The 27,819-nt window shown below is 50.2% G+C and overlaps 1 protein-coding gene across 1 annotated transcript; it reads right to left on the minus strand.

The window, feature by feature from the left end:
* Positions 1 to 23: 23 nt before the first annotated feature.
* Positions 24 to 27,819, minus strand: GNAI3 (G protein subunit alpha i3). The gene is made up of 9 exons (XM_023942334.2): positions 27,456 to 27,819; positions 14,751 to 14,793; positions 14,504 to 14,645; positions 12,604 to 12,761; positions 5,484 to 5,612; positions 2,779 to 2,908; positions 2,201 to 2,354; positions 1,128 to 1,321; positions 24 to 1,053 (listed from the first exon to the last, which is right to left on the minus strand). The coding sequence occupies exons 1-8, from the start codon at positions 27,799 to 27,801 to the stop codon at positions 1,131 to 1,133; spliced, it is 1,293 nt and encodes a 430-aa protein (XP_023798102.2). The 5' UTR covers positions 27,802 to 27,819; the 3' UTR covers positions 24 to 1,053; positions 1,128 to 1,130.

Below are 27,819 nucleotides of genomic sequence, written 5' to 3' on the forward strand. Positions count from 1 at the left end.
GAAGAATAAAGTAGAGAAAAAGCTACAGTCTTTACTCACCATTTTAATACTGCCAACAAGTCTAACAGATCCAACTGTACACATGACAAACTGGGAGGAGTCTGGATGCAATCATGTATCAGCAAAGGAATGTAGGACTGGTTAGGGATGGCACTAGAGGGAAACAGGGATTTGGCACCACACAGACAAAGTAAAGGCATGCTCAGGACAGGGCTGGGCAGGGAGGGCCATGGGAAAGGCAGCACAGAATAATCCACCGTTTTCATCCCAAAAAATGCACAGGAATCAGTGGTTTGGGAGCTGGGAAGCAGCAGTTTTCCCCCCAGCGAGGGCTCAGCTCCTTTCCCCACCGAGGTAGGATTATGCTGAGCACAAATCCCTTCCCATACTGGCATAAAACTGGGCTCAAACCCCCAACAGAACCTAAACCCTCCTTCTGCTGCAGGAGCCTTTCCCAAAGCCTGGGGGGAGCAGGATGGTAACAAATCACACATGGAAAAAAAGCCGAAGCTCTAAGGATCCCTTAGTAGCTGCAGAAATATTAAATCCTGGCCATAGCAAGTGTTAAAAACAAGGAATTCCTGCTAAGAGGAATATTTTCTGCAGGATCTGCTCACATGTGCATAGTTAAGTGATTTTTTTTTTGTTGCTTTTTTTAATTATTATTATTTTTAAAACAAGGTTTGCAAATAAAGAAATAAAGTTTAGTAAAGTTATAGTTTTCTCGATGGAAAAAAAAAAAATAACCTTAAAAACAGACTAGTGGTGGCTTGTTAACCAAAGGAAGAGAGAAAGCTACATATCCAGGGTCTGGAATCCAGCTGGAATCCACCGCACATCCCGGAGATCACGCCGTCCAACGATGCCAGGAGGATCTACTCCCACTACGTGGCTTCACTGTGCCCTAATTCCACATCCCACAGCAATAAAAGGTCCCTAAGACAGAAGATTGTGCTAAAGAATTCCAGGATTCCACATGTTCTCTGCTCCTGGGTCATGCTCGTCGCTGTCCCCACGAGGCAGCAAGAGGCTGGGGCTCACCAGGCAGAAACACTGGGAAGGAAACCAGGAATGTAGAAGGGAGCAGAGAGAGCTGCTCCCAGCAGGACACCCCGAGCTGGATTTACCTCTCAGTAGAGCCCACATTCCTTGAGGTTGTTTTTGATGATGACGTCGGTGACGGCGTCGAAGACGAACTGGACGTTCTTGGTGTCGGTGGCGCAGGTGAAGTGGGTGTAGATCTCCTTGGTGTCCTTCCTCCGGTTCAGATCCTCAAACTGGCACTGGATGTAGGCGGCTGCCTCCTCGTACGTGTTGGAGCCTGGAAAGGAGAAGATCCCTGGCTTTGCCCACCGGCTCACGAGAGCCTTTAAGTCCATACTAAGCTGCTTGCAACCATCTGCCTTATCCAGCTACAAATCCAAATCCACCATTAACTCCTTCTGGGAGATCTGAAGTCTATTCCCTGGGCAGTGACCTTGGACATGGGATCCAGGGATTGCTGTGCTGGGACAGCCACGCTCCACAGAGAGTAACAAATCATGGGAGACACAGGCTGGAAGGGACCTTCAATCCCATCTCGTTCCACCCCCTACCAGGAACAGGGACACCCTGCACTACAGCAGCTTGCTCCAAGCCTTGTCCAGACTGGCCTCAAGCACTTCCAGAGACAGGGAATCCACAGCTCCTCTGGGAATCACAGAAATCAACAGGCTTGAAGAGATTTGAAGGATGTTTTTAAAGGTAGAAATGCCTTGAGCAGTGGCCAAGTAAAACCTTCCACCTGTGTGGAAGCACAGTAGGGATGGGCTCTGGGCACCCAACACAAACACTCCAGGGTGGAGGTGTCCAGTCTTGTTCTGTCCAGGAGCCAGAGCAAGACATGGTTAAGTTCCACTGCCTCTAAAATAGAATTTAAATGGAATTATTGTCCCACTAAGGTGTGGAAACGGAGAAGTGACTTTGATTTGTTGGAATGCAACACTTTATTCCAGGGGAGGACAAAGGTTGTTCCCAACCACAGCTCTTCCAAGAAAATGAGCTACCAGCCAACTGAGCAGGCCAGAGCTGCTGTCCAGGAGGCACAGGGAAGGAACTGGGGGAAAAGTTTGTAACTGATTCTGGGTTGTGAAAGGCTCTGACTCAGGCATTCCTGGCTGGTGACACAGATGATCCCATGGTCCCAGTGATCCCAGCCTACCTGTGTACTCTGGGTAGCAGATCGTTAGCGGGCTCTTCTTAATCTTCTCCTCAAACAGGTCTTTCTTGTTCAGGAAGAGGATGATGGAGGTGTCTGTGAACCATTTGTTGTTACAGATGCTGTCAAAGAGTTTCATACTCTCATGCATCCGGTTCTGGAAAAGGAAATCCAACGGGAGAGATGTTAGGGAAGGGTGGGATGGAGGAGAGAGGCTCTGAGGCAGACACAGAATTGGGGTGTCACCACCACATCCTCACTGCCATTGCCCCAGGAGGAGCACCGGGGGATCAGGTCACCTCCTCCTGTTCCTTCCTGGAGTGACTCACACGCAGGGAACAAGCCATGAGAACAACTCCAGGCACGTCCCAGCAACCAGGAAGGTGGAAAACCTCATGGATGGGTTGTATTTATCACTTTGTGGGGCAAGATTCCACCGGCTGATCCAAGGAGTGCTTGTCCTTGCAGCTCTCAGACAATTTAACAGGAGGAGTATGCCAGGAACATTCCAGCCTGGAGCAGGATGGAGCTAGGATGCTCCCAGCTCCCTTCCATGCAGCCATAAATCCCGTGTCACGCACCATCTCCTCGTCCTCAGCCAACACCAGGTCGTAGTCACTCAGGGCCACACAGAAAATGATGGCTGTCACTCCCTCGAAGCAGTGGATCCACTTCTTCCGCTCCGAGCGCTGCCCTCCCACGTCGAACATCCTGGGAGAGGCAGGAGAAGTGGCTCAGGAGCTGTGCACACCCCTCCTGCCCGGCCCTGTGGTGTTCCCAAGGATGGGGGGAGGCTGAGCAGCAGGTTGGGAATACAGGAGCTTCCCTTGGGAGAGCGGGTTTTAAAATTCCCTTCTTGGGAGAGGGGATTTTAAATCAAAATTCTCTCTTTTCTTTTAAGCCAGGGTGGATAGAGCTTGCAGCAACCTGGGCTAGTGGAAGGTGTCCCTGCCTGTCTGGATCCAGGTGTCCCTGGATGAGATTTAATATCCCTTCCACACCAAACCATTCCATGATTCTGGTTTACAGCAGGAAGAACTGGAAGTCACCATCCAGAGCTCTGCTGATTTTGTTCCCTCTCCTATTTCCTTAGCAACAACCCATTTGCTTGACTGGACTCCAAACACATTCTCACAGCACCTCCAGGGAAATGGATTATTGGGAACACTCTACCTGCAAGCTCCTGCTGAGACCCAGAAGGAAATTAAGGGGGTTAAGAAATAATTTCATGTATTAAAAAATAATCTGAGGTATTGGAGGTTAAAGGCTGAGCAGTTGCTTATGGAATTTCTGTATAAATTGAATTAAGTTTCTAATTAAATAGAAATTTGTGTCACAGGTAGTCCCAGCCCCTGCTCATTGAAATATTTTGATGAGAGCCCAGGATTGGGATTTAATTAAATCGAGTTAATATCTGAGTTATTAAATCATAGATATTGATTTGTTCCCAGAGCAGACAAGGAGTTGTCTAGAAGGGGATTTAATGATCCCAAACTAACTCCCTTCCCTAACTCATCTTCTATTTAACCCTCTGGTCCAGAAGGCAAGATGGAAATCTCTGTGAGAATCCAGGATATGTACATGGCTTGAATCATTTGCCATTAGCACAGAGAGATCCATGAAGGAAAAGCATCCCTGACAACCCAGCTCATCCCAGTTCCAGTCACTGTGGCACCCCCATCCCATTATTAATGTCTGAGATGGAATAAAGCAGCAGAGCTGGCAGCACCAGGGTTTTTGATGGATTAATGCTTCCCTTTGTGGAGCAAATCCCTCTGGGACAGCACCTCGTGTGTCTGGGGCCCTGCACAGGATCAATGGCTCTGGGCAGGATCGGGAAGGAGGGTGGAGATGATTAAAGGAACACGCTGGAGATGCTAATCCTGATCCATCATCACGGGAAGACAAGTTATTCCCTGGATGGACCAGAAGCTGCATAAATAAATTGATGATGCCGAATATTCTGGCATTTTTGTTTAAAATGTTCTTAAATTGCACAGTTTGGAAGACAAAATGCTCTTCTCCCAAAAACTGTGCAAAAGCTTCCCTCTCCAGAGGAGACCACAGAGATGCTCCAAGGACTGGAGCCCATCTGCTCTGGAGCCAGGAGAGCTGGGAAGGAGCCAGAGACACCTGAAAGTTCTTTCCAGCGCCTAAAGGGGCTCCAGGAGAGCTGGAGAGAGACTTGGGACAAGGGCCAGGAGGGACAGAACAAGGGGAATGGCTTCCCACTGCCACAGGGCAGGGATGGATGTGATATAGGGAAGAAATTCTTCCCTGTGAGGGTGGGAGACCCTGGCACAGGGTGCCCAGAGCAGCTGTGGCTGCTCCATCCCTGGAAATGTCCAAGGTCAGGTTGGACGAGGCTTGGAGCAGCCTGGGATAGTGGAAGATGTCCATGCCCATGGCAGAGGAGTGGGACTGAGTGGGATTTAAGGTCCCATCCAATCCAAAACAGTCTGCAATCCTGTTAAAACCCTTGGATTTTAGAAGCACCATTGGGATTTTGCTGCAGCTCCATCGAAGTGTTTCACACCCCATTTATAAATAAGCCAACAGATGCTTTTCAGGAATGTGAGCAGGAAAGGCTCCAAACCATTGGCACAGACAGCGGGAAGGGGGCTGAGCCACAGGCACTGCACTGTCCTACACCCACCCTGGGCCTCCAGCAGTTTGTCAGGAGCACACGTAGGATCTGAAGCAAGAAATTCCTAAGCAGCAGGAAGGGGAGCTAGAGGGATCCAAGGTGAGGAACGAGGGATGCAGCCTCAGCGTATGGAGGCGGCAGGAGCCGCTCTGAGGTTAGAGGAAGCTCGTTAGTGACATGTAAAGGGACACTGCCAGGAGCAGGCTGGATCCACAACCTGGCAGGGACTGGATCAGCAGAGGGGACAGGAAAGTCCCAGTCCCTGCAGTGCCAGGAGCAGGCTGGCAATTCCCAGAGGAACACATGGAGCACACCATGCATCCCAGAGCCACAGCCTGGCTGCGCACACGGCTCGGTTCCTCTGCTCCAAGGAAAGGGTTAAACTCAAACTCCAACTCCAGTCAGTGTCCTTTTAGTATTATTTTTGGGATTGGATCCTGGAAACGAGCAGTCAGTACCTGTGTCTGCGATTCCAACATAAAAGCAGCTGAAAAGAACAGAAGGCAAATCAAAGTCAAACCGGTCTCTCCAGTGAGCGACGCCAGCGGAGAGGGATAACGGAGGGAAGGAGGACAGTTAAACCAGGAGCAAGTGTGGGATGTGCCCCAGAGCAGGGCACGGGCACAGCCCTTCACTCACTTGAAATACAGGTCCTTGAAGGTGAAGTGAGTCTCCACAATTCCTGTAGTTTTCACTCTGGTCCGCAGCACATCCTGCTGAGTCGGAATGTAGGTCGGCTGGGATATTCTATCCAAGTCATTTAGGTAACTAAACCAGAAGAGACAACACAAGAGGCTTTTTTTAGTCGGCTGCCTCACCATGAATCTTTTATAAACTGCAGAACAAAGCACAGAATTTATTTATCTCCCTCACACAGCACAGCCCTGGAAGCAAACAACCCCCTGGGGCTGTCCTGAGGGATGTTTTGGGGGGTTTGGGGATTTTAACCCCTCACTGGATGACCTTGGAGGTGGTGCTGGTGGAGCTGAGCTGGCTGGGGAGGGTAGGGAGGGAATGCAGAGCCGTGCCAGGGCTGGATCTCCCAGGGCAATCCACAGTCAAGGTCTCTCGCTTCAAAGCACAAGGCAATAAATCCAAGGGTTTGCTGTTAAAGGGCAGGGATGCGTCAAAGGAGCCGGGAGGGAGGGATGAAGCCTTAAAAACCATCCCAAACCAGGTAGATCCAGTCACCTCCTTTGCCAACAAGCTGACACAGCACTCTCTGAGGATACAGCCCTGGAAGAAACCACATCCTTGCAGAAATTTTCCTATCAAGACCTCAACTAATTCCAGCCCCAGCACATTCCTTTCGGAGTTCAGCTCTCAGGCACACCGGCACGAGGTACAGATGATTCCCAGCAGGATCAGAAATCCCACTCCAGCCAGCAACACCTCTGAGCTCATCTTCCCTCCAGGCTCAGCCTCCTGCTTTCACAAAGATGACACAGATCCCACAGCTCTGCTGGGATGGCACAGGCTGTGTTCTTTCTCAGGAGCGGGTTTTAATCACCCCAGTCCTGTTTCCCCGGGAGGATTCAGGGGCACGAGGGCTCTGATGGGTCTAATAAACCCTCCCAAATCACACAGTATTATCACAGATCCATTCTCAGCCAGGAATCGCTTCTTCCCAGTGCCTGGAAGCTGTGCTAGGAACCCCAGCAACACATCCTTCCTCCAACTGCTCCAGCACGCCCCTGGCCAGGACTTGCAGAGCCCTGCCCTGTTTCCAAACCCCAGATCCCAATGATCTGCCAGGACCTGCCCGGTGCCACGGGGCCTTTCCCACAGAGCTAGGAACTGAGAGTGGATTTAGTCCAGGAAGAGCCAGTCCTCTCATCCTTCTCTCAGCTCCAGAAGGAAGGCAGGTTTCTGAGCTGCTCTGTGACCAGGGCTGGGCCTGGCTTTAGTTTCAGCTTAATAAAGCATGATTTGGAAGGTATTTACCTTCCTCAGCTTCTATCTACCAAGTACTATTTCTGCTCAGGCAGTAACATGCCCAGATGTTTGTTCTCCTCTCTTTTTCCTACCAGTGTAAGTTTAGTTGAGACACAATGTATCAAAAGCCAAAGGGAATGCCAAGAACTGACCCAATGGCTCCTCAAAGCCTGTCTTTGATACAGGTCACACCACTGATGTGATAAATCATGGAACTGTTTGGGCTGAAAAGTCCTTTAAAATAGAGTCCCACTCTTACCCAGCACTGCTGAGGCCAAGCTGAAGCTGTAAAGCACCTGCTCCCAAGAGCCAGTTGGAAATTTGGGCACTGAAAGTGGTATAATTCCTAATTAAGGCTTTGGGAGCTGCCAGGGAGGAGGGAATGGAGCTGGCAAACTCCCACCAAACAAACTCAACCAGGGAATAAGGCATATCAGATTCAGTGGTGCTGCCTGAAACAATAAACTTTACCAGACTAATTCCAGGGAGACCTAAAGGGCAAATCCCATGGAAATATAAGTGGTTGGAAAACCCAGCAAAGGGGATTTCTGGGAAACCCTGGAAGTCCTGCCAAGTGTGGGCAGAGGAAGCAGCTGTGTCCTCCCAAAAACCCAGGCTGCAGAACCCAGCTAGTGCCACTTCTACTTCAGATTAAGTGGAACTTGCAAAAGATACCCCCAAAAGCTGGAAAATCAGTCTGAATCTCCTTGTTCCCAGTGGCTCCTGCCCCCCAGCTGCCACAGTCTGGCTCCCAGTCAGAGACACCCCTCACAAACAGCTCTGAGAAGAAACACTTCGCTGTGTCTCCCCTCATGCCACGCACTTCCAATCCCCTCCCACCACCTCCTGCACATCCAGAGGCTGAGGCTCATCCCTCCTTCCCCACCTTGGATCCCTGTGTTTACAGAGCCAGCTATTCCTCATCCTTCAACACCACAAGCTTCCAAAAAGCCAATTTGGGTTTGTTTTCCTTCTTTTTTCATGTTTAAAATGAGGCCCTATGTAGAAAAAAAGTGCTGATCAAACCCCCAGTGTCACTCGTTTGTCCTGCTGACTCTCCAAGTACTCCTGGGACATCCTGTGCCTGGCTGGCACAAGGCCAGTGTGTGCAGAGATCGCTGAATCCCACAACTACAGGATGGTTTGGGTGGGAAGAGACCTTAAAGCTCATCTCAGTTTCACCCCCTGCCATGGCAGGGACACCTTCCACCGTCCCAGGCTGCTCCAAGCCCTGTCCAGCCTGGCCTTGGGCACTCCCAGGGATCCAGGGGCAGCCACAGCTGCTCTGGGCATCTGTGCCAGGGCATCACCACCCTCACAGGGAACAATTCCTTCCCAGTATCCCATCCATCCCTGCCCTCTGGAAGCCATCCCCCTTGTCCTGTCCCTCTGGGCCCTTGTCCAAAGCCCCTCTCCAGCTCTAGTTACCTGAAAGAGCTCTAAGGTCTCCCTGGAGCCTTCTCTTCTCCAGGCTTTCTGATCACACTGTATTGGGAATTCCAGTCTGATCAGGAAACATGCCAGTCCTGCCTTATCCCACACCCAGACAGCTCCAGGAAGCACAGATGGCAGGACAGGGATGCTGGGAAATGAACAGGAAAGGTAACAGAGCTCCCCTCCTCATCCTGCTCACAGCAACCTTGGAATGGTGATAACAATTCACTCCTTTTGGTGCTGAGAGGAAGGATTTCAAAGCCACAAATGGCTCTCAAAGTCCTTAAGTGGGGAGGGAGGAAGAGGAGGATGGGAAAAAGAGGAAGGGGGGAAAAGAGGGGGTGGAAGAGTAGGGGAGGAAGGAAAGAAGAGGGGGGGGGAAAGAGGAAGAGGGGGGAAAAAAAGAAGGAGGGGAAAAAGAGGAGGGGAAAAAAAGAGAAGGAAAAACCCCACTTAGAAATAATCTAGTTTTTATCCAGCACCATGTCAGTGAATTTAGGCCAGAAGTAGCATTTGGGAATGTGAGGAGACGTGCAGGACTAGAGAAAGGTTGATCAGGAACTGTGCTAATTGCCTGTGAGACTGCAGATAATTACCTACAGCTTCCACAGGCTGGGATCTGCCTGAAATCCAGGAAAAGTATCAAAACTAGGAACAAAAACACTTTAAAGCATTATGTGCTTGGTGACATTTCCAATAATCTTGAAAATCTGGAGACAAGTGAAAAGGAAATATCCTTCACATTCACCCTGCTGCACGCTGAACAGGGGTTTAGAGGGGATATTGGGAAGGAATTCCTCCCTGGGAGTGTGGTGAAGCCCTGTAATGGAATGCCCAGAGAAACTGTGAGTGCCCCACTGCTGGAAGTGTCCAAGGCCAGGATGGACAGAGCTTGGAGCACCCTGGGATACTGGAAGGTGTCCCTGCCCATGGAATCAGATGGGATTTAAATTTCCTTCCCCAACTGTGCACAGAGGTCCTAAATGCTTCTCCACAGCCCTGGCTGGAGGCAGGAGCTGGGAGCCACAGAGCCATTGTTCACATCAGAAGGAAAGAGAAATGTGAAGTTGCAAAAAGGCAAGTTAAGAAATGTCTGCAACCTCACACAAAATCCAGGGTGGCTGCAGAGAGCTTTATCAGATGGTGCTGGGAAAGGCTTTAAGCATTTCAACATTAACACCTTGGACCAGGGGCTACTCAGGTGTTCTTTAAAAAAAATAAAAAAGAAGAAAACATGGAAAACTCTACGATTCCAGGAGAGATTGTTTGGATTAGTGTTATCCTCCACCTCCTCTCCTCCCATACCACCCCCAGCCTGCCAGGGCAGTGCTCTGATGGGCAGGATCTCTGCCTCCACAAGAGAGAAGGGCCCAGAAACAACAGGAAGGGGAGTTTTTGGAACAATTCCATGCTGAAGTGCTTGGCTCTCTGCCACAGCACCCTTGCTCTTGATGCCACCTGAATTTTACAAGCAGTGACTTGTCTGTTCCTCTCTTCCTCCATTCCATGTGTCTCAGCCCTGGAATCTGATGTGGAGCCAGAACTGGTATGGAAACACAGCACAAAACTGGATTTCAGCTGGAAAACCAGAAAATGAAAGACAGATTTAACAGCTGCACACACTGAGGTTTCAGTGCTGTTTGTAGGAGATAATGAAAGGAACAGAGAAGTGAAATTCCCAAGAGAAGTGGGACAAAGTCTGTGTCGTCCCACCACAAAACAGGGTGCAGGACATCCATCCTTGGTGGTCAGGCACTTGAATAGCTCCTCAGGGAATGGTCATGGTGGCAGAGCTCAAGGAACAGTGGTCTCATCCATGGAGAAAAATCCCCCCAAACACAGGGTGGGATTTTGGGATGTCCTGTGCAAGGCCAGGAATTGGACTTGATATCCTTGTGGGTCCCTTCCAGCTTAGGATATTTCAAGGGTTAGGGTTACATTGTCATTGGGGAACACCAGAGATAAGGCAGGTCAGGAGCCATGTGAGGAGGGAGAGGAAAATCCTGGCAATTCTGCATGTCCTGTGCAAGAGGCAGCCCTTTACTGACATGAATTTGCCATGATGAGATGAATCCACCAGCAGCGTTTCCCAACGCTGGAGTTGCCGAGCTGCATCATAACATTGGTTTGGTGCAACTTCCTGTGGGTTTGGGACAGGAAGCTGAATTTTCTGGGCACTTCTCAGGAAATGCCTGGGTGGTTCATCCTGGGTGTAACATCCCCAGACCTGCACCTGGACATGGCTGGGTGGCAAATACCCAGGAACAGGAAGAAGCCTCCAAAATCCCACCTCTGGAAAGCAGTTGGGTCAAGCAGGTACCTATAAAAGCAGGGTAACACCCTCTTTTCCCAATCTGCTCCATTTCTCCAGCTGCCTTCATCTTCCTCCTCTTCCAAAGCCATCCAGACAGACACCAAGGTTCCTCCTTCAGCTCCATTCCTGCTCTCTGCCCAAGCCCCTAAGCTTTCCATCTCTTCTTCATATATTTCCATTAAATTATTCCTTCCTTTCCCCTTCCTCATCAACCTCTTTCCTCCCTTGAAACCCAAATTTCCTCCTTTCCTGCTGCAAAGGAATGCACAAATCCAAGAAAATTCCTGTCAGCCCTTCCCTTGATCCAAACCCCTGCCAAGGTGCTGCAAATTAAGAAGGATTCTGCCTTATTTTCAAGCTCAAATATGCTCTGAACAGCAAAACCCTGCAGGCAGTGAGCTGTGGTACGGCTAAAACTTCTCCACAAAATTCTTCCCAATTCATTTTTCCAAGGATTAAAGCTTAAACTGAGGAGTTTTCAGCTGGAAATGCTGAAAATCACCTTTCAGAGTGTCAAATATTTCTTGTAGAGAGACCAAGAATGTGAGTTTAAAAAAAAAAAAAAAAAAAAAAAGGAAAAAAACAACTGTTTGGCTCATCAAAGGAACAGTTTCCCTTTCCTGCACTAACCTGCCCTTGGAAAAAGATGAGGCATTTCATCAAAAATTCCATTAGCAGCCTGTTTATCTACTCAGAACCTTCCAGTTGTTCAGCAGCTGTGTTGATTTTAGGGCCAGGACAAGAAGATTTTAGAATCAGAACAGTTTAGAGCAGCATTGCCTGTGAGGTGCCAGGCACAGGAACAGGAAGAAAGGGAAAGCTCTAAGGAGAAAATTGGGAATACTGATGTGCCAGATGAGGTGTTCCCATTCTGGAAATTGCTGAATGTCAGGAATGTGGCAGTTTAAATTTTCGGAGTGTTGCTCCCCTTTGCAGGGACAATGGAGGTGGCACAGCCAAGCTCCTGCCACTCCAACAGAATCCCAGAATCACTGAGCTTGGAAAAGACCTCCAGGATCCAACCCCTGAGCTTACCACCAGAACAGAGCACTGAGTGCCACATCCAGTTGTTCCATGAATGACTCCAGATGGGGACTCCACCACCTGCCTTGGCAGCCCCTGCCAAGGCCTGAGCCATGGGCTTCCTTCCATGGGGAAATTCCTGCAGGTGTCCACCCTGAGCCTTCCCTGGCCCAGCTGAGGCCGTTCCCTCTCCTCCTGTCCCTGTTCCCTGGCAGCAGAGCCCGACCCCCCCGGCTGTCCCCTCCTGCCAGGGACTTGTGCAGAGCCACAAGGGCCCCCTGAGCCTCCTTTGCTCCAGGCTGAGCCCCTTCCCAGCTCCCTCAGCTGCTCCTGGGGCTCCAGACCCTTCCCCAGCTCCGTTCCCTTCCCTGGACACGCTCCAGCCCCTCCATGTCCTTCTTGTCATGATGAACCCAAAACTGACCCCAGGATTGGAGGTGCAGCCTCAGCAGTGCCCAGTATGGGGGTCAGGCACTGGATGGTCCTGCTGGACACCCTGTTCCTGATCCAAGCCAGGTGCCATTGGCCTCTTGGCCACCTGGGCACACCTGGGCTCGTGTTCACCTTAGCACAAGATGCCAAGTTTCTTCCATGAAAATAGCAAATTTGTCAAAAATCACATTTTTCAACATTAGATGAAATCCCTTGCTGTGAGGGTGATGAAGCCCTGGCACAGGCTGCCCAGAGAAGCTGTGGCTGCCCCATCCCTGGAAGTGTTTAGGGCCAGATTAGATGGGGCTAGAGGCAACCTGGGATAGTGGTAGGTGTTGGGGCCCATGGCAGGGGGTGGAATGAGATCTCAAAGGTCCCTTCCAACCCAAACCACTCCAAGATTAAATTCACCAAGGCACAGAACAAGGAATGTGGGGTTTTCCCCCACACTCAATGATCCATAGAGAGAAGACAAACAGCACTCCATCCCCAGTGTCACCCAGTCACACCGGTGTAAACAGGACCTTCCCACCCAGCCCTGCCCCTCTCCAGCCACGCCGGCCCCTTCTGGCCACCACTGTGGGAGCTGGAAGAGCCCAGGAGCTGGTGTTGGTTCCTTACTAGGATGCAGAATCGTTCAGCTGGTATTCTCTGGATCTGCTGAAGCAGGCCTGCACTCCAGGGTCTCTCCAGAGCCGTTTGATGACTCCAGCCAGCTCAGCCGTCATCATTCCCTCCTCCGCGCTCCCAGCCAGCACGAACAGCTGCCGGGCATCGTCCTGCAGGACAGAACACATCTTTGGGATGTCCATCCACACAGACCTTCCCCACCAACAGCAAGGTTCAACATCTCAGCATTAATTAATCACTGCTTTAATTAATCACAGTCCAGTCAATCCAGTTTTCTCCCAGAAGTCACAGAGTTGTTTACCTCCTGCAGCCAGAAAGGGAATTTTTGGAGAAGAAGCTACAGGCTGTGGGGTGAGATGCCCTGATCAGGGATGGCCACAGTGCTTCCATGGGGATCACAGCTCCAAAGGCACCATTCCCATCAAAACTACAGGATTCCAGTAATTTGGTGCAATCTCTCAGAGAAAAGGTGGGAATGCTGATTCTTCTACAAACCAATGAACTGAACTAGAGACTTTATTTGGAAAACCTATGTTCGTGTGGCACAGTGGAAGAGGGAAAAAAAGTGAGTTCTGAGAGATGATGGGACCAAAGCTTTGAGGATTTGCCTTTTGCTGTTGGAAGTGAGGGAGACTGATTCCTTAATAAAACATTTCATCAGGATATGGGATGGACTGATTGGGATCTGGGGGTGAGAACTCCCCCTCAGAAGCCAGAGCAGGACTGTGCTCTTGTCCCGGTTATCCAGTGGTTTAGGACAGGGAACCCCACACTGCCCTATAGCCCCCTCTGCTTTTATTCTTACGCTGATCAGACCTGTCAGGTCCTTCTGGGAGCTGTGAGAGACTTTCCACTATCCCAGCATTCTCCTCCTAACACTGGCTCCTCTCCCCTGAGCCCCAAACCTCGCATGTACCAAGCTAAGTGTGCCAAATCTACTTCATCAAATCCCAAATCTACCTCATCGAGGTGTTAACACCCAAATGTAGAGGGACCCCAGTTCTGGATCTCTGTAGGTCACTCCATGGTTTCATGCATTTGGCCTTTTCCTGGGAAAGCATGGCAAGGTTTTTGCCCGTTGGGATGGGGAAAATTCATGGCATTCAGCTCTTGTGAAGCCACCTCAGCATGGGCAGGTAACTGAGAAAGACTTGAATTCAGCATCTTCCCTGTTCCAGCTCCAAGATCCCAACTCAGCTTCAAAAAGCACCAAGAAAGGTGGAAGAGAACTCTGGAAGGATTTGAAGCAGCAGCTGAACAACAGCCTGGGTGAACATGTGAGTGAAGATGTGCCCTTTGGCCAGGACTTGGAATCATAAATGCAAAATAAATACCATAAATTCGAACTATCCAGGGCTGGATCAACTGCAGCATGAGGCAGAACAGTCACAGTGCAGCCCTGTGCTGACACAATTCCTCTCCCCTGCACATTTCCAGGAGTCCCTAGTTCCCACTCTGTCACTTTCCCACCACCACAAGGATTCCTGACTTCCAGCTCAAACTGCTGGACATAAATGCAAGAAACAGGCCAGGGAATGAAAAAAACTGGAGGGAAGGGACAAAGCAGAGCCTCAAACATCTCAAAATTTTAATCTCAAAATTCCCATCTCAAAATTCCCATCTCAAAATTCCCAAAGAATTCAAATAATTTAGAGAAAGATTTTTTAATAATAATAATTTAGAGAAAGGGAAACCCTATTTTTTTTTAAGCATTCAAACTACTAAAAGTTCTTACCCAGAACCTCAGTAAAATATTGATGTTTTGTACTGACAGTACACTAAAGTTATGACAGGTTTTTTGCTACTTTATCTTGCAACATATTCTGCTCTGGACTGAAACTCCAGGATTCATTAACACAGTTCAGGCTAAGGAAATAAATGCAATACTCACTGCTCTGGCAACTTCCCCAAAGTCTATCTTTAGCCTCCCCATGGCTCTGATGATGGCGATGATGGATTGAATGGTGTTGCTGTACACAACCACTTTATACTGTTTGCATTCCTCCTCTGAGTAGCCATCCTCATGGATAATCCTGGAAGGAAACCAGTTTATTACTCCCAAGCCAAACCAGAAGGGCACCACACGTTTTTTATCCCATCTCAAACAAAAACAAATGTTCCAGCCTGCACTCACTTACTTCATCTGCTTCACAATGGTGCTTTTCCCAGACTCTCCAGCACCTGAAAAGCACAAAAATAATCCAGTTAACCACATGAAACTGAAAGGAAAAGCAGGATGTGCTTTTTCCAGTTCCCACAGAGAAGTTGATGGGGTCTGGAGTAGGATAATCCTTGTGTACTGCTACTGTTAGTAGAGTTCCACTGTACTGTCCTGGTACACCCTTCCTGGATTTTATTTACAGATGCCAACAGTCACCATGAGTTCATTGGCTAAAAAAATCCCGAAATGTCTGAATTTCCAGAGGTCAGCAGGGGCAGCCAGCTGGGAGGCAGGTCTGGGATGAGGATTTATCTGACAGAGCAACTCCCATCCCTCACTCCTGGCCAAGACAGCCAAAGTGCATCAGCATCACCAGATGCTGCCACCGTTACTGAGCTGGGCAGGAAAACCTTGAACAACCAGGTAGGAAGTGACCCTCTGGCACAGGGTGAAATCTCAGAGCTGCATCCCAACAGCCAAGATTGTCAAGAACACCTGGCTTCCAAACCTCTGCAGAGCTGGGGTGTCAGTTATCCCTGGGGGCGAGTCAGTTACCCCTTGAAGAAGGGTCAGTTCTCCTGGGGAGGTCAATTACCCCTTGATGTAGGGTCAGTTATTCCTGACTGCAAAAAAACGCAAGTTCCCTGGTTTTCCTACTTTTTTGTGCCAGATCCCAGAGCACTCCCAAGCCAAGTTCCTGCTGCATGGCTCAGGGCAGTGGACATCTGGGATTCCAAACCATTAGTTATCCTGATTTATGGAGCTTAGCAGAGCTGTCCCACATGCCTGTCCTAGCCAGGAGCGTGCCAAAGGCAGGCACAGTGCTCCTGAAGTCAGCAGAGCTCCAGACTTCACCTCGTGTGGCTCACTCAGCTCAGCTCAGCTGGCTCTGCCACTGCCTGAGGGCTCCTCAGCCTCAAGACTCCCTGAGCTGCAGAGCTGGGCTGGCTGCAGGCAAGGAATGATGCTGGACCTGCTTGGATTGGGATAGATGACTCAGGTGAGCCCAGATGGAATAAAGCACCTGTAGAATTCCAGGATGGTTTGGGAACCCATCCTGTTCCACCCTCTGCTACAGGCACTTTCACTATCCCAGTTTTCTCCAAGCCCCATCCAACCTGGCCTTGAACACTCCCAGGGGAAGCCACAGCTGGACAAACTGGGCCAGGCCCTCCCCACCCTCACAGGGAAGAATCCCTTTCCAATATCCCATCAAACCCTGCCCTCTGGCAGTGGGAAGCCATTCCCCTTTATCCTGTCACTCCAGGCCTTTGTCCAAAGCCCCTCTCCAGTTCTCCTGAAGCCCTTTTAGATCTCAGGTCTCCCTGGATCCTTCCCTTCTCCAAGGTGAACATTCCCAGCTCTCCCAGAGCAGCTCAGTGTGCGGTCAGATGTGAAAACATTAATGCTCTGTGGACTCAGCACTTCCACCCTGGGAGGATACAAATCCTTATTTTTATTTCCCACATCCACCCTCCACATTCCCAGGTTCAAATCTCTGGTGTCCCCAAACACCCCTGAATCCAGACTGAGCAGGGACTTTTGGCATGACCTCTCTGCTTTTGCCTTCTCAGCATCATATTTACTGTTGTTTCCTCCTTAGATTATCCCAAATTAACCTCCCACTGCAGCCAAGCTGTTCTACCTATCACCAACCCCATCAAATCCAACCCTGCCAACACAGCACTAATTCCAACCAGACTCCTTTAACCCCTTCCCTTCCCCCCTCAACCCCCAACACTGTCTGGTAGAGCAGGAATTCCCCTCTCCAAGGTTACTCACACCTTACTTCAGAGGGAGAAATTAGGAACCCACATCCTCCAAACTGTCTCCTCACCAAACACTACCCCAACGTGGCTCCTCAGCCACAGCCAAACAGTGAGTTATTATTCCTTAAGAAGTTTTTCTTGTTGTTCCAGGTTTTCTCTCTCTCAGGCAAGAGCCACCCAGGCAAGGTACCTCATGAACACTCACTGAAAAACATCTCCCCTCCAGCTCTGGAATGGAAGGCTGCAGCTCCTGCTGGGATGGCCCAGGAGATGGGCAGTGCTGGGGGAAAAAAGGGTTTAACACTGCCCATGTCTAGTCTAACACAGAGGAACAGCTTCCCACTGTGTCCCCCCATCTCTGGAAGCAACCAGGTTTAATGGATGGTGTCTCTGGCCATGGCAGGGGGCGAGATGAGCTTTAAAGTCCCTTCCCACCCCAACAATCCTGGATTCCATGATTCTGGAGCCCCTCTACTCTGGAGCCAGGCTAGCAGGGCTGGTGGTGTCCCACCTGGAGAAGAGAAGGCTCTGGGAAGATCTCAGAGGCCCTTCCAGTGCCTAAAGGGGCTCCAGGAGAGCTGGAGAGGAACTTTGGTCAAGGACCTGCAAAGACAGGATAAGGAGGGATGGCTTCCCACTGCCAGAAGCCAGGGATAGATGGGATAATGGGAAGAAATTCTTCCCTGTGAGGGTGACAAGCCCCTGGCACAGGTTGCCCAGAGAAGCTGTGGTTGCCCCACCCCTGGAAGTGTCCAAGACCAGGCTGGACAGAGCTTGAAGCAATCTGGGATAGAGGAAGGTGCCCCTGCCATGGCAGAGGGGGTGGAATGTGATGCCTAGAAGGTTCTCTCACTCCACTCCAGCCAATCATTCCCATTTTACTCTTTCTTTCTGGACCCAATTTCAACATTTCTAGGTCTCACTTCTGTCCTTTGATGCTTCTCTGAACACTTGAAGATGTTCACATCAGACAAGGTGCTATTTCCCTTTTTCCAACCCACTGGAAAGGGTTTGCTTGAAGAGATCCATACTGGACCAACAGAGCAGCTTTTATCCTGCACCCTTTGTTTCCAGCTCTGGGGACTTCCATGTGAGGTGTTTACACCCACTGTGGCTTAAGCATTCAGTAGGGGAATAACAAATGGGAATTTAAATGCTACTGAAACTGATGCTCCACACTAGAAATTCACATCAAGAGTGGATAGAGTTACACTGGAATTCTTACAGATTCCTCACGCAAAGCCTCCAACTCTGGGATCTTAGGCAGGGACTAGATGGGGAATCAGGAAGACCCTCAAAGATTATGAGATGTGAGAGTGGATTCAAGCCCATGGAAATCAGAGTGTTCCTGGGGCTTGTCTGCCTGACAAAGGAGAAGCAAACCTTTCTCTTCTGCTCCCATGAGCACAGCCAGACAGGGATCACATTCTGCCCCAAGAAACCAGGGCTGAGCTCTGTGAATGTCATAACCCTGTGGAAAAAGTGCTTCAGAAGCTTTAACTTCTCTTTTCCCAAAACAGCAGTGAGGAAACTCTTCATCCCACCCTGGACACAGAGCAGCTCATCTGTTACAGAGATTGTCTCACTCCATGGACACACTGGGCAAGAATGCCACAACGTCCCTGTCCTCAATCCTTCCACAAGTGTTCAACTATTCCCTCTGGAAACCAGATGGAGGCATCACAGCTTCTGAAACACCCCACACCTAACCCAGTAACACGCCAGTGACATCCCAGTAATACCCCAACCCTCCCAGTAACATCCCAGTAACACCCCAAGTTCTTAGGGAAAAGCTCAGCATGTAAGTGCTGGAATTCCATCTCCAAGGGTGGCAGTCCCTGTACATGTTCCTACAGCCAGATCCCTTCTCCCTCTGGAGCAGGAGGGAATTGGAGCAGCTTTCCAGCTGTATCAGCGCTGGCCCTGGGAAAGCAAAGGATCCATAGGTGGGAAATTATCATCCAACCACTTCCCCCAAGAAAGTCAGAGGATTTCCTGGAGCAGCAGATGGGAAGCCAAGCAACTTGGCATTGCCACACGCTGGAGATTACAGGAAAGAGAGCAACAAAACACATCTCAGACTGGGAATTCCAAGGGAGGAATTCCACACAACCCTAGATTTTTGCTTTAAAAATTCTCTAAGGAGGTAGGTCAGACTTCTTGCATCTTCAGACATAAGCATGCAGTTTCCTGCTCCAGAAGGTCCTAAAAATTCTGTTTTCAGCACTTTTTTCCCCCCAAAGTTGTATCAAAACTGCATTAAACTGTACTTCAGAAAAGGAATTCCACACACATAATTAAGGGGAAAAGCCCTGGAACGTCTGCAAGTTTCTGAAGAGAAACCAGGTCACTGCTGAGACAAATTCTTCCAGGGACGGAACAGGGATGCACCCGGAGAATCCATTACACGAGTGTGAAGATAAAACTGAAGGGCCTGACATAGGCTTGTGGCTTGGACCTCCAGCAACAGCCAATTCAGAAACTGCAGGGATTTGGCAGGAACTCCACTAGCCCATTCCTGAAATGCTGCAGTCCTTGGTGAGCTCCCAAACCCAGGGTTATTTCTCAGTAGTTCCAACATCAACTGATAAATAGCTCGGGAATAATCCCAGGAGTTCACCTGAAGCTCCAGGGGTGAGTTACAGACCTGGGAATGTGACAGGACCCTCCAGATGAGGAGCAGGCTGGAAGCAATGCTGGATCATCTGGCTGTGGATACAGCTCCTAAATCCCAAATGGAACCAGCTCCCCTCAGGCAGGCTGAAAGGGTCCCAAAAACAGCACAAGCAAGTTGGGAGGAGTCCAGTTCCAAAAATATGCAATGGCTTCAGAGCCACTGGAAGTGTAGAGCAGGAGCTGTTCAAATCACCCTAAATCCCAATGGGTATCTCCCTGATAAACACATTTCCTTTACTTAACACTCATCCCACATCCAACCCCACAAGGAACATGGACACCTCCCCTTACCCACCAGCACCCTCCTTAGCTTTCCACAGCACTGCATTCCTGAATTGTATTCCATGAGGAATATCTCAACAGCCTCCAGCACCCCATGGACCTGTGCAGCCACAGCTGGGGAAAGCTGAACTATCAAATCCTCATCCTCTTCACCACTTCCCTCCTTCCAACCTCATTGTGTGGAATGCATATCCCAACATCCTGACCCTGACAGCACAGACCCTATATTCCCCTGTTGAGGTCTTTTATTTCAATGAACACCTAGAAAACTCTTGGATACCACAGAATCACATGTGGCAAGAGAACTGCACTGGGAATCAGAAGAAAGGGAAAAAGCACTGGAGAAAGGAGCAGCAGTGTTGAGCCACCAGGCTTGAAAAAAACAGCTATTGTTGGAAAAGTCAACAGGAACCAGGAGATTAGGCTGACACTTCAAGTTCCACAAGAATGATGGGAAAAACAATATATTCAAATAAAACACAGCACATGAGCTGGCTACAGCCTCACTGCAGAGGGAACAGGAGCCAATGGCACAGGATACACTTGAGGCTGTCACTGCTTCCAGAGGAAAAAAAAAGTCAAGGCTTGGGTAAAGAATGGCATATTGAAAACAGAAACAACACTAGCCCTGGGATCATGTCAGTGAAATTGCAAGCACTGCTGGGCCTGCTGGAGCACATGGGCTGAAGCTGACATGGCTTTCTCCCACCAAGAGGAACCTGGGAGATGTACAGGAAGAGCAGCAGCCCCAGTGGAAGATTTAGAATCACAGAAGGAATCCTGGAATGGTTTGGGTTGGAAAGGACCTTAAATCCCATCCCATACCCTGCCATGGGCAGGACACCTTACACTATCCCAGGCTGTTCCAAGCCCCATCCAGCCTGGCCTTGGACACTCCCAGGGATCCAGGGGCAGCCACAGCTGCTCTGGGCACCTGTGCCAGGGCATCACCACCCTCCCAGGGAACAATTCCTTCCCAGTATCCCATCCATCCCTGCCCTTTGGCAGAGGGAAGCCATTCCCTCTCATCCTGGCACTCCAGGCCCTTGTCCAAAGTCCCTCTCCAGATCTCCTGGAGCCCCCTTTAAACACAGTAAGGAGCTCTAAGATCTCCCAGAGCCTTCTCTTCTCCAGGCTGAGCATTCCCAGCTCTCCCAGATTGGCTCTGGAACAGAGGAGTTTTCCTTTTTGCCTTGAAACTATCAAAGTCTCAACTCTGTTTTAATTAAATAATTACTTTAAAGTTCAGAAACATCCCATGACCACTCAGAAGGTTGAAATATCTCCAGGAATTCTGCACCATTCCTGGGAAACAGCAGGCTGGAGGAACTTGTGCCTGTCCCCTACACCCAGACTTGAGTGACCACTGACGGTTCTGAGAAATTCCTTAAGGAGCTGCTGAAATAACCACAAACCAGGAGCAAACACCCCTCTGCTGCACCCCTGCAAGTGTTTCAGGCCAGGCTGGATGGGGCTTGGAGCAACCTGGTCTAGTGGAAGGTGCCTCTGCCCATGGCAGAGGATAAGCTTTAAAATCCCTTCCAGCTCAAATCATCCTGGGATTCTATGAGCACAGACCCTGCACAGACCTCAGATTTGGATTTGTTTTCACAGCTCTTTGATCTCCCCCAGGAGTGTTTTGAAGGAATTATGGCTGTTGTCAAGCAGCGTGGCTGGAGACCCCCATGGAGAGGCCTTGTGTGGCTCTTGGCTGAACATTAAACCACCATCTCCAGCCTCCTGGGCAGGCCCTGATCCCCACAGCTCACAGGATTACAGAATCATGGAATGGTTTGGGTTGGGAGGGGCTGTAAAACTCTACCCATTCCATGCCATAGGCAGGGACACCTTCCACTGTCCCAGGTTGCTCCAAGCCTCATCCAACCTGGCCTGCAACGCTTCCAGAGGTAGAAGCCTTAGAGCCCCTTGGAGATCCCTTGGAGCTAAAAGGGCTCCAGGAGATCTGGAGAGGGACTTTGGACAAGGGCCTGGAGTGCCAGGATGAGAGGGAACAGCTTCCCACTGCCAGAGGGCAGGGATGGATGGGATACTGGGAAGGAATTGTTCCCTGGGAGGGTGGTGATGCCCTGGCACAGGTGCCCAGAGCAGCTGTGGCTGCCCCTGGATCCCTGGGAGTGTCCAAGGCCAGGCTGGATGGGGCTTGGAGCAACCTGGGCAAGTGGAAGGTGTCCCTGCCCATGGAATGAGATGAGCTTTAATGTCCCTTCCAACACAATCCATTTCAGGATTTCATGATAAATGGATGTGCTTGGGGATATGGGACAAAAAAGCCGAGTCTGGTGTCTTTGGATCCAAGTCTAAGTGGCGACAGCAAAGAAACAGCCAAGCAAGGCCTGTAGAATGGGAGCTGGATGATAAAGCAACAGTTAACTTGGGAAGAGAGGGAACAGTGGGAAGACCTGGGCTTAGAAAAGATATTCCTTAGTCTTCCTGATTATCAAGCATCATCTTGTGCCAGGCCCGTTTTTAAAAGTCAAACATCCTCTGAATTTCCTGCAGGGACAACAATCCTGAGCTGTTCCAAACATGCAGCCGGGTTCCCCCTGCCCAGCAGCTCCTGCTGAGGGATAAGCTCATTCCCCAAACACCAGGAGCTTGCAGGGGATGGAGACCCTGAGCTACAGGAGGCCAACCCCGTGTGCCAGCATTCCCAGGGTTTGTTTCTAGAGCTGACATAGGCAGTAGCACCCCGGTAACCAGAGAAGGTTAAAAGAGGCACTCAAGTGACCAAACACCAACTGGGAAAACATGAAACAAGAGCCAGGCATCGGATCCCCAGGAACAAAGGAAACAGCACAGGGATCACCACAAACAGCGTACTGGATAAATAATTGGCATCTGTCCCTCATTTCAGCTCCAAACACCATTTAAGTAATGAAAATACCATTTTTCAATCTCACTTCTGCAGGGAACAAGTGCCTGCTGCATCCCAGGAGCTGCAGGCACAGCTCTGCTCACTCCAAACTTCCAGAAGATTAGATCCATGATCTAATTAAAAAATTCCTCTTTACAGCTCCCTCTGCTCTTCCAAAAAAAGTTATTTCAATGCTCTGCCTCAGAATTTAATGAAACTTGAACTATATCCAGAGGGCTCTTGGAGCATAGATGCAATCACAATTCCTTGACCAAGCTGTCTGCTGGAAATTGTCCATCCCCAAATCCCAGTGCTGGGCATGGACACTCACCCATGTGTCCTGACACAAGCACGTGATGTCCACATGCCACAGGGGACAGAAGAATTCCCATCCCACAGCTAGAAAATGGCACTGAGCAGAAAGAGGGCATCTGGCCCTGGTGGAAAAGAACCTCTTTTCCAGGAGATTAAATAAATTATGGATGATTCCTGAAAAACTCGAGGAGTTCAGGCACTCTGGACATAAGGAGCATTTTGCCTGCCTGCCCCAAAACCATCTGGGTTTGGTGGGAAATGGGCAGAACAGAAAATCAAGAGGAAGGTACACAGAGACCCAATGGAAAGGTGGGAGAAGATGGGTGGAAGCTGCAGCTCCCACACCTGAAGACAGGAAAATTCCAGCCTCCAGTGCAGCTGTGGAAGGATCTTCATGGAGCTCAAAGCCCAGAGAAGAGCTGTGTCTTCAAATAGATCTGACAAGCTATCAAATGAATTATAATCATGGAATCATTAAGGTTGGAAAAGTCCTCTGAGATCCAACCATATCCCAGCACTGCCATGTCCACCCCTAATCCATGTCCCAGCTTCCATTTCCACCTGTTTTTTGAGCATTCCAGGGATGGAGACTCCACCACTGCCCTGGGCAGGCTGTGCCAGGGCTGGACAACCTTTGCCATGAAGAAATATTCCCTGATCTCCTACCTAAACCTTTCCTGGTGCAATCTGGCCTGATCCAGGTCCTTGTGAACTGCATGAGGAGAATATTCCCATGGCCACAAGTCACCAGCAACCTCCAGCAGAGCCAGATACCTTCAAGATCAGAGAAACAACAGCTCCCTGCAGCTTCCCCAGCAGGATTCCTACAGCAGATCCCACAGGGAAGGACACTTGGAGCAGCAGCCACTGCTTGGACAATATTTGGAGACCAACACCCCATCACAGAGCTTCATATCAGCACTTCAAGGGCATTTCAAGAGCTGAGGAGCAGCCAGGTCTGACCCCCAGAGGGGTCCTCTGGAATAGGGATCCAAAGCACAGATGCTGTGCTCCAAGAAAAGCCACTTCACTTAACGACATCATTAACTGCAGCACCAGCTCTGCCTGGGTTTTTATCCCCAGAAAACACTTTCCTACCTTAAACCAAAACACAACCAAAACAGCGCTGAGGAAGCTTTGGAGAGTTCAGGAAAGAAAAAAGGTTGGAAAAATCAGTGGTGGGAAAAGTTCCTGGACTAGTGGAGGAGGGTGAATTATGCAAATTAAGGTTATTTGAAAACAAACTTATATTTTCAATTGTTTTTGCATTAATTAGCAGCACCACTTCAATGTAATTACACAGCATATCCAAACCCAGGGAAGCTGTCCAGGCTGTACAGGGTGTTTTGGGCAAGAACAGTTCAACACTGGTGCTTCCACAGAGCCAGAGCCACAAAACCACCGTTTACACAGGGATTTGGGAATTGGACAGCTCTGGAATCCAGCTTTACCACTCAGGGTCACACAGACCCCTGAGACACGGCCCAGAACAGCATGCCAGGCCTTTGAAAAGGCACTGCAAGCAGAGTGAAGGATCTGGGTTAGCTCCTGCCCTACCAGGAACAGCTCCAGTACTCTCCTCCACTTGGCTGGAAAAGTCTGTCAGGTCTCCCCAGCAGCAGAACCGTGCGTGTGCCGGCCGAGGAGCCTTTTCCTGGGGGCAAATGGGAGGAGAAAAATGGGAGTGAGGGTTCCTGGGCCATTCCCAGCTTGTTCCCAGCCTCCTCAGCCATTCCCAGCCTCCCAGGAGCTTTGGCTGCTGTTCCAGAGAGTGAATCCACTGTTGCTGTCACCCTGCCCATGCCAGTGCCAATGCCAGCAGAAGTGCTGGTGGCATTCCAACATGGAATAATAATTACATCCCACAGGGTCATAACAACCAGGGTCAGTCATTATTCAATACTCAGGTTTCATTTGTTTTATAAAATACCTCCAGAACACAGAACTGCTCAACAAACTTCAGAGCTGTGAAAGGGAAACACAACAGAGGGACTTGAAATCCCTGAGGAGAAGCTGCCAGGAACAGCTCTAGGATTAACTTTATCCCAGAAATCCTGGAGTTATCCAGGTGCTGGGGCCACTTCCTCCAGCATCCAAACCCTTTCCCAGGTGGAAGATGCTGAAAAAGTCAAACTCCCAGAAGAAGGGGACACAATTGGAATTCTCTCTCCTTCCTCCCCTGCTCAAAAGAAGATAAGGGTTATGGAGGAGAGAAAAGAAAACATACCCAAACCCTAATTTGGGGATTTCTGACTTCTTGTCCTCCTCCCAATCTCCTGATTTTTGGAGTATTTGACTCCTCTCCTCAGATCTTCCAATTCTGGCTGTATTTTGCTTCTTCTTATCTCCTCAAATCTCCCAATTTTCAGCAGAAGAATTTTACCTTCCTCTCTTCTCTTCCTAAACCTCCTGATTTCAGGTGTATTTTACTTCATCTCCTCTCCCACCAATCTCCTGATTTTCATGTGGATTTGATTCCTTTTCCAAGTATCCTGATTTGGGCTGTATTTCACTTCTTCTCTCCCAAATTTCACTGTATTTGCCTTCTTCTCCCTCCCTCCAGATTCTGGGTCCATCCGTGCCTCCCCAGCCTCCTCACACCCCAGCTGGGAAGGAACCAGCTCCATCTCCACAGGCACTGCCCTTTCCTTGCTCATCGAAACTCCGCAGATCTCAAACTGGGGCAGCTCTTTTCATAGAGCTGGGAAGGATGTGTGGACTCCAAACTTCAGGAAAAATCCCTTCTTTTTTCACCAACCCTCTCTGAGGGGTGCAGAAACCACTCAGGGAACGACACAAGATGCTGCAGATCCAAACAGTTTTATGTGGGATAAAAAACCCTTCCTCAAGCAATGGAAAAATCCTCATGGACCTTTCCATCAGCTTCTAGTGCCTCATTGAAAGGATGTTCCCACTGCAGATAATTTTGCCTGGGAATCCCCTGTTCTGCTTTACCTGCATCAAGAAGGATGTGTGTGGGGAGATTCCAGCATTCCCTGGTATTCCCAGGAATCACCACACTCAGTTTTAAAACCAGGAAATACCTGAGAGAGATTTGCAAGTGACAACCAGGTGCAAACCTAACCTGGGATCAGGTAGAGCCAGAGGTAGGTCCAGATCAACATTCCAATTGCTCCTAAAAAGCTCCTCACCTGCAGACACACCAGGAAATGCAGGAATTTTCCTGCCATCCAAAGCCAACAGTGATCCAAAATCAGCTGCTGCTCCAAGTTCCAAAACCTCACCTGGTTTTTAACACATTCCAACTGATGACTGTACAATTTTTGGGATACTCCCCCCATTCCATGTTTGCCGATAAAACCAATCTCAGCCTCAAAGCCTTTGGTGCTTTGGTAAAAAATGTAATACGAAAATATGAGGAAAGAATTATTCCATCCCAGGGAATGTGCAAGTGTTGCTTATTAACACCAAAACAAACACCTGGAGAACAAAGGATTCTCCTGACACACAGCCAAGAGCTTTTCCATTGACATACCAAGTACAAAGCTCAGAGCAGCTCTTGCAGGGAGCAGAGAAAACGGGCTAAATGGGAAAGAGAAAGGATTCCTGGAGCAGGATGGTTCCTTCACACATCCTGCTCTAACAGGACCCACTCAGCACTGCTGTTCGGATCCTCACAGACTCCATCTGTCTCATCCGAGACAGAAAAGTCAGGATAACCAAAAATATATACCCAGACCTTGAAAAGAGAGACTAGCATGAGCAGATGGTTCATCAGCCCGGAGTGGTGCTTATAAAATGTGAGAATTTGAACAGAATTCCAGAATCCTGCACTAGTTTGGGTTTGAAACTCATCCTAGTCCATCCCCAGCCACATTCAGGGACACCTTCCACTATCCCAGGTTGCTCCAAGCCCTGTCCAGCCTGGCCTCAGACACTTCCAGGGATGGGGCAGCCACAGCTTCTCTGGGACCCTGTGTCAGGGCATCAGCACCCTCACAGAGGGATTTCTCCATAGTATCCAATTTCTTGCCATCATCTCATTTCAATCTGCTCCCCCAGTCTCCTGGAAGGGCAGTTTGTGCCTTCTTTGAGCTCCCATCATCACTTCCAAGAACTCCAAAACACAAAACAAACACAGCAAAACTCTGTTAAAGGGAATCTAAATCCTCCATCCAGCTCTTCCCAGATCCTGAGAAAAAGCTAAAAGGCAGAGAACTGACACCTCCTGTTCCCATGCACTCAATCCCCCCAGGATGTCCCACCTCCGCTGGTCACACACGCACGGACACCCGGAGTTTTACCCCGACTCCCTGACTGGGAATTTAATTCCTGCCCCAGCATTCCCTCCCCTCCCTGTCCGGAGCCGCAGGATGAGCCGTGCCTCTCCCAGCCCTGGCCCAATCCCACCCCGGAGGGACCGCCCTCCCTTCCCCCGAGCAGCCTGGAGGGAGCACGGGGAGATTCCATCGGGACACGGAGGAGACATTCCATCGGGAAAAGCCCAGGGGCCGCATCCAAGGACAGCCTCCCACAAGCCATGCCCTCTCCCTCGGAAGGGAACCCTCAGGACCCTCCCCAGCTCCCCCAGAGACCCCTCGGGACCTCCTCAGCCCCTCCAGGGACCCCTCGGGACCTCCTCAGCCCCTCCAGGGACCCCTCGGGACCTCCTCAGCCCCTCCAGGGACCCCGACTTCTCCATTCCCAAACTTCTTCCTGAGGGCAGAGGCGCCCCTCTGCTCCCCGCAAAACCCCTCCCGAGACCGGAAACCCCCATTCCGCTCTCCCGCCGGGCTCTCCTCACCGAGCAGCAGCAGCTTCACCTCCTTGGCCGCCTTCTCGCCGTCTTCCCGCAGGTTGCGGTCGATCATTTTACTCCTCTCCACCGCCGCCTTATCCTCGGCGCTCAGCGTGCACCCCATGGCGGCGGCGGGGGCGGCCGGGCGGCCGGGGGCGGGGGGGCCGGGGTCGGGATCGGGATCGGGGCCGGGATCGGGATCGGGGCTGCAGCTGCCTCGGCCCGGGCGGCTCCTGAGGCGGCGCCGGATTTCCGGTCCTGCGCCGCAGGGCACGCCGGGAAATGAAGTCCCGCGGGCGGACAGAGTGAGCACTTCCGCCCCGGTAGAGCGGGGCATGATGGGAGGAAACATCGTTTTCCGCCACGTTAG

This window comes from Cyanistes caeruleus, chromosome 24, assembly GCF_971803275.1.
Source record: "Cyanistes caeruleus chromosome 24, bCyaCae1.hap1.1, whole genome shotgun sequence".
NCBI classification, from domain to species: Eukaryota; Metazoa; Chordata; class Aves; order Passeriformes; family Paridae; genus Cyanistes; species Cyanistes caeruleus.

Excerpts from the sequence above, each read along its gene's own strand:
- GNAI3 (XM_023942334.2), bottom strand. The coding sequence starts at position 27,801 with ATGTTTCCTCCCATCATGCCCCGCTCTACCGGGGCGGAAGTGCTCACT. Across the intron at positions 2,909-5,483 it reads TTCAAGGACCTGTATTTCAA|GATGTTCGACGTGGGAGGGC; the intron begins GTGAGTGAAGGG and ends TGCCTCTCCCAG. Across the intron at positions 1,322-2,200 it reads CTGCTACCCAGAGTACACAG|GCTCCAACACGTACGAGGAG; the intron begins GTAGGCTGGGAT and ends TCTCCTTTCCAG.